The 5,751-nt window shown below is 51.6% G+C and overlaps 1 protein-coding gene across 2 annotated transcripts in view; it reads right to left on the reverse strand.

The window, feature by feature from the left end:
* The window catches only part of Kcnip3 (potassium voltage-gated channel interacting protein 3), a 66,084-nt gene that overhangs the window by 48,185 nt on the left and 12,148 nt on the right, over window positions 1–5,751 (reverse strand). The window contains exon 1 of one of the 2 annotated variants that reach the window (XM_031371826.1): window positions 1,407–1,852. The exons of the other annotated variant lie outside the window; for it this stretch is intronic. Within the exon in view, the coding sequence (XP_031227686.1) occupies window positions 1,407–1,527 (121 nt within the window). The 5' untranslated portion in view covers window positions 1,528–1,852. Of the gene's footprint in view, window positions 1–1,406; window positions 1,853–5,751 lie in introns of those variants that run through there. 2 annotated transcript variants of the gene reach the window in all.

Genomic DNA, 5,751 nt, shown 5'->3' on the forward strand with positions numbered 1-5,751 from the left:
ATCACTACCAGCAACAGCAGCAGCAGCAGCAACAACAACAACAACAACAACAACAACAACAACGTGCTGTTTGCTAACCTGATAGCTTTTAGGTGTGCCTGGCTCTCGTGCAGATGCCCTACACTGGACATGGCGGGCTCCACCCCAAAGAGTGAGGTTGACAGCTCCAGTCTGGCTTGCTCACTGCTTAGCGTATCACCCCTCTGGGTCATTGACAGCTCCCTGAAGCAGAAGGCTGCTTTGTGTGTCACATGCCTATGAGGGCTCATCTTTGTTTTATGGATTTAATTATAAGTCTCTTTGGGGAATCATGTGACTGCTTTAACCAAGCTAGATCCTTTTTCTCCAATAAGAGAATAGAAAAAAAAAAGAGCCCATGGAGTCCTGAGCTTCGACGTCTGAAGATCTTAACACCCCACCCAGTTCTCAGATCCCCATCTGCACAATTCCCTCCCCTTCTGGGTAGGAAGTGCCCCTGCCAGCCAGCAGGCCCTGCCAAGCTTGGATGAGAGACAGAGAAGCAACGCAGAAACAGTCTACTGTGAAGCGCCCTTCCTCCCCACTCCAGGCCGGATCTAGGCTTCCTGTCAGGTCTTCCCAGTGAGTGGGCTTCTGAGGACTTAAGAAGGCTGTCGTTGATAGATCCCCTTTATATACAGTCTCAGTACACACTGGCCCCTTTCTTTCCTCTCTCTCCTCTGCATAGCATGGTAGGTCCATATTGGCTCTGATGGAAGAGGAGTCCTTGGGGAGAGAGGGAGCTGGGGTGCAGTGAGGATAGGGGAGCCCACATGTGCCAGGTAGGGAGGGCTCTTTAGAGCAGTTAGGGTCTATATCCACTATGAAGATAAGGATCCTGGCCACCCATCTCTTTCCAGGCTTATGAGTCTGGGAGCCTTGGCTTGGCTTTCTGAGGGCCAGGAGTCCCTGTGGGAATGTACAAAGCACAGAGGAATTTGTAACTCAGTAATAGAGTGATTGCCTAGCAAGCACAAGGCCCTGGGTTCAATCCTCAGCTCTGAAAAAAAAAAAGAGAAAAAGACAAAAATAACAAAAAGACAAAAACAAAACAAAACAAAACAACAACAAACAAGGTAACCGGCACACACAACCTGGAGCTGGAGAGATGGCTCAGCGGATAAGAACAAAGACTGCTCTTCCAGAAGTCCTCAGTTCAATTCCCAGCAACCACATGGCGGCTCACAACCATCTGTAATGGGATCCGATGCCCTCTTCTAGTGTATATCTAAAGACAGCTACAGTGTGCTCATATAAATAAAAAATAAATTAATCCTGCTCCCAAGCCCCTTTATCCATGCCCCACCCCAAAAGGAGGAACCACAGTCCCCAGCCCCAAATGCATCTTCCTGCACCTGGCATCCCTGTCCCAGCAAGGCAGCCCTCACCTCGAGCCAGGTTCCCGGAGATGAAGCGGAAGAAGAAGCTGATGATGTCTCCCAGGTGCTTCTTACAGCCATGCTGACACTCCTGCAGTCTTGGGGAGCAGCCCTTGCCACACCCTGACATGGTGCTCGCCCGGTCCTTTCCAAACCCTAGGCTCAGCACCCTTCTTCAGGGAGGACTTGCCCTCTCCACACCTGCTTCTAGCTTGTTCCTCTTTGAAGTCTCTCTCTCAGTGTCTCTCCTGGCCTTAGCTGGTCTCTTGGCCTGTTTCGCTCTCTCCTGCTCTCAGGAAAGTACCAAAGACCAACAGCCCCTCAGTCCAGGATCTGCTATATCTATCTCCCTGAGCCTGCCTGGTACCTGCATTTATCTCCTCAACCTCCTGGACCCCGGAGCTCACTGTTCCCCAAATAAAGTGTCAGCAGCTGTAAAAAGCCTGGATGGGGGTGGGCATTGCTCTGGCACCTCAGCAGGAGGTGGCGCCCAGTGTGACTTGCAGCCCAGGGTGTGAACCTCACAGGCCCAGGGATTTTCCACAGCCTGTTCCACCCTGCCCCAGCCTTTGGCCTCCTCTTGACTCCTGGCTTCTACTTATTACCCAGACTCCATCCTACCTGAGTGTCTGAGAAGTAGCAAAAGGAGAGAGGAAGTGGTCTCTCTCATGAGGACAGGAGACAACCATGAGCAGGCTGGAGCAGGAACCACTGACTCTCCCACTCCCTTTACTGCACATTTGGTAAATGCCAGAGAGCATTGCTGAGGTCCTCTGGCCACCAACAAGGCACCCAGTCCGCTCTCTGATTTTACTTGTAGACGTGAGGATTTGTCAGAGGGAGGAATATGTTCAGTAAGAAGCTGCCATTCTAGGGTTAGGGATGTAGCAGAGTCAACAGAATGCTCACCTGACATGCAAGAAGCCCTTGGTTCAACCCCCAGTAAAAAGTTGTGGCTAAAACCTTTACTCCTATTATGTAGGGGTTGGAGACAAAAGTATCAGCCCCAGCTACATTGCAAGTTTGAGTCCAACCCGAAATATACGAGAGCCTGTCATGAAGCGAAACAGAAAAACAGCGGTGCCATTCTCCCATGTTCCTTGCAGTCAGCGTGGCTTAGTTCTGGCCAGTGAAATGTAAACAGCCTTCTAGAACTTTCTGTGCTTGTCTTGCTTTACTGACACCATTGGCCGAACTTCCTCCCATGTGCTTTTTTCCCTTTCTTCTGCCAGAATGGCTAGAGAGGAAATAACCACTTTACAACTGAGAAGGAAATGGCCAAAGAGCAGAGTTTGCAAACTTTTACAGTCCCATCCTAACTCAAATGGAGCCACTGTTGCTCAGGGCTCTTTTATATACAGAGGTAGGCAGGACAAATTGCCTCCTCTAAAGCAGAAGCCAAACACTCTAGCAGGTGAAGAAACTGCAGGATTTAGTGACACTTGCTGTGTCCCTGGTCATGTATGCCGCTCGGAGCTATTTACTGAGCTCGCACAAAGGCTGTGCAGCAGGGCCAGCAAGCAGCCCAGGTCTCGTATCTACTAGCCCAGTGTATGCAGCAACCATAGAAAATGTGTCCAAGGCAAGTTGTGACACCCTCTGGGTCCAGGCAGGTCCCAACATGTGAACCACATGCACTCAAGTTTCCAGAAAACATGTGTCTTTGGCAATAGTCTTTTTTCCCTCTGCATACAGCTAGTTGTAGGCTACTGAGCCATTATGGAGATAGATTGAAGTATGTAGGTGCTGGGTAGCTGTGAGCCCTGAGCTACCCCTCCCTCAACCCCCTCCCCAGTAACTGGGAATCTATTGCTGGCCTCAGGCCTAGTGGACTGGGCATGTCTCTATCACCAGGTGTGCTGACATGGGTGAGATCTAACCCAGGGTGTCGGGTAGACAGGTAGGCAGGCAGCTCAGCCCTTGCTGATTCGTGCTCCGTTTTGGCCACAGTGATTTCTGTTTGAGGGAAATCGTATGTGAGTAGCAGGGTGTCAGGAAAGGTGACACCAAGCCGTGAGGTACCTCGGGGCAAGGGCAGTGGAAAGGGACATCTTCCCCATCCATGTGGTATGGAGAGGAGAATGTTTTGAACAGATGCTTTATATGCTGCCTGGGAGGAGCCATGGCCTGAAGAAACCTTTCCCATTGATCATGGCCTGTGGTTAACCATGGGGTCAGGTGTCAGGGAGGTAGAAGGGGGACATGGTCAGAGAAGGACCTACTGGGGCATGAATCCTTTCTAAATGCTTTTGAAAGGGTACCAGGGCTGGGCAGGTGCCTGACAACCCAGGAGCCAGGTGGACTCTCCTACTAGCTATGGCAGCACCTGCCCATAAACAAAATACCATTTATCCTATTTGACTTACATCACTTAGCGTTCAAGAGCCTCCTAGGGGCTGCCCTGACCGCATGTTGCCATGTGCACAGTTAGCCAGCAGGTGGCAGCCAAGCTCAGCTGTATCCTTCAATTGCAGACATGGGATCACTCTTTGCTGGGATTGATCAGCCCCTGGTTTCAGACCCTCCAGCACTCCCGCTGCTGTGCACACCACACTCAGAGATCACATACATCACTGTCATTAATCAACAGGCTTGTTCCACATCCTGCAATTCTTCCCCTCTCCCCATTCTTGGCACAGATGGAACAGTAGAGATGCCTACTAAAGACAGGGAAGGTTGGACGCAGCTACAAGATTCAGTCATGATCAACACCGGTCACAGTACTAAACACGATCTACCTCTCTGTTCAGAAGGTGGCCCAGGGACCAGGTGAACCCAGGAGGTGGTCCTTCAGGCTCCCCACCCACTCAGTGCTGTTCCTGTCTCCAAAACTTTGGGTTACATTTGAGAGAATTTAGACTCTAGAGGGGAGACATCCAAGGGGTTGTTGTCTCAGAGCCTAAGATGGTCACCTGGCCCCTTTGGGCTGCTCTTATCAGTTAGAAAGGGCCAGTTGATAAGAGCAAGGTAGGTAATAGTACTGGTCCTGGGGGTAGCTTACAGAGCAATACAGAGTGGCAAGGAGAATAGTGTCTCAGCTCAGTGATGTCTCTGGAAATCCTAATAACACTCATCAATGGGGATTACTGTAGCTCCCGAGGCAAAGCCACAGACGATGTAGACCTCTAAGGGGTGAAGACTGGTTTGCTCTGTGGAGAACTCTCTGGAGTGGATTAAATATGGCCACTCCACACTGTAGCCCGAGGCACAGGGAGGCCATAGGTCCTTTCTTGAATCTGAACTGAGCCTGTGACCTGAATGGCTGATGAGCCTGTGGGTCCACACTTCAGGGGGGCGGGGAGTACAGCCTTGGTTCCATGAATGGTGGTGTTGTGTGACTCAGAAGCAGGAGCTGCGCCGTGTGACAGCTGGGATGTCGGCTTTTGTCACTTTGTGGTTCCCTGTTCCTCTAGAGTTTCTGTGACTTTCCCCAGACCCAGGGTCTCAGCCTTTTGATTAACTCAGGACCCCAAACCATTCTGGGATGATTTTATTCTAGCTTAGATAATTGAAGAGACCCAAATCTCACAGACTTCCTGGGGAGGCAGACTTGAGAAGCAGGTCTGTCCAGTTGGTGGCATCGGCTACAGCTGAAACCACGCCTCCCTCCAAAGGCACTCTGCCAGGAAGGGCCACCCACAGAGGAGGCCAGAGTCACAGCCTGGGCACACTGAGGAAATGTCCCTAGGGTCCTGGGCTGAGAATGGCTGTTTCTGGGTGGGGAGTCAAGCTGCCTGCCCTACCCCCACCCTCCAGACCCATGCATCTTAGAGACCCTGCTGCTGTGCCCCTGCCAACCCCCAGGGCACAGCCACAGCTGCACCAGTCCTTGCACCCCACCTGAGGCCCCTGAGTCTTGTCCATTCTGTGTTGAGGTCCCAACTCACTCAAGTCTTGGGGATGCTATGCTGGGTCTTGACCTACACTTTCAGCAATCCCAGATACCTGTTTTTCTGATTCCAGGGCTGAATGGAAAAACCCCAACAAGGGCAGCGTCTGGGCTGCTGGACTGCACAGGCACCCAGTGTGCAGGATACCGTGGCAGGCCTCGCTGGACATGTGATGGAGATCCTCTGAATGATGCTTATTGTTCTGTGCACCCCGAGCCTGAGAAGCAGACTCGCCACAGTGTGGCATTTCACACGAACACAAAATCGCCCAGTGAGGCCACACCAATGGAGTCCTCCTTAAGGGGTGTAGGTGGATGTGTTTGGACTGAGTTGCTGAAGCTCAGGAGCTCACCCAAGGGGATCAGGGCACATGGAATTTCGACTCCTCATCCTGTGGGGTCCCTGCCTGAAAGGTGAAGGTGAAGGTGATTCTGGGCCCCAATCTCTGGAGAACTGGACAAGCC

This window comes from Mastomys coucha, unplaced genomic scaffold (assembly GCF_008632895.1).
Source record: "Mastomys coucha isolate ucsf_1 unplaced genomic scaffold, UCSF_Mcou_1 pScaffold15, whole genome shotgun sequence".
Lineage (NCBI taxonomy): Eukaryota > Metazoa > Chordata > Mammalia > Rodentia > Muridae > Mastomys > Mastomys coucha.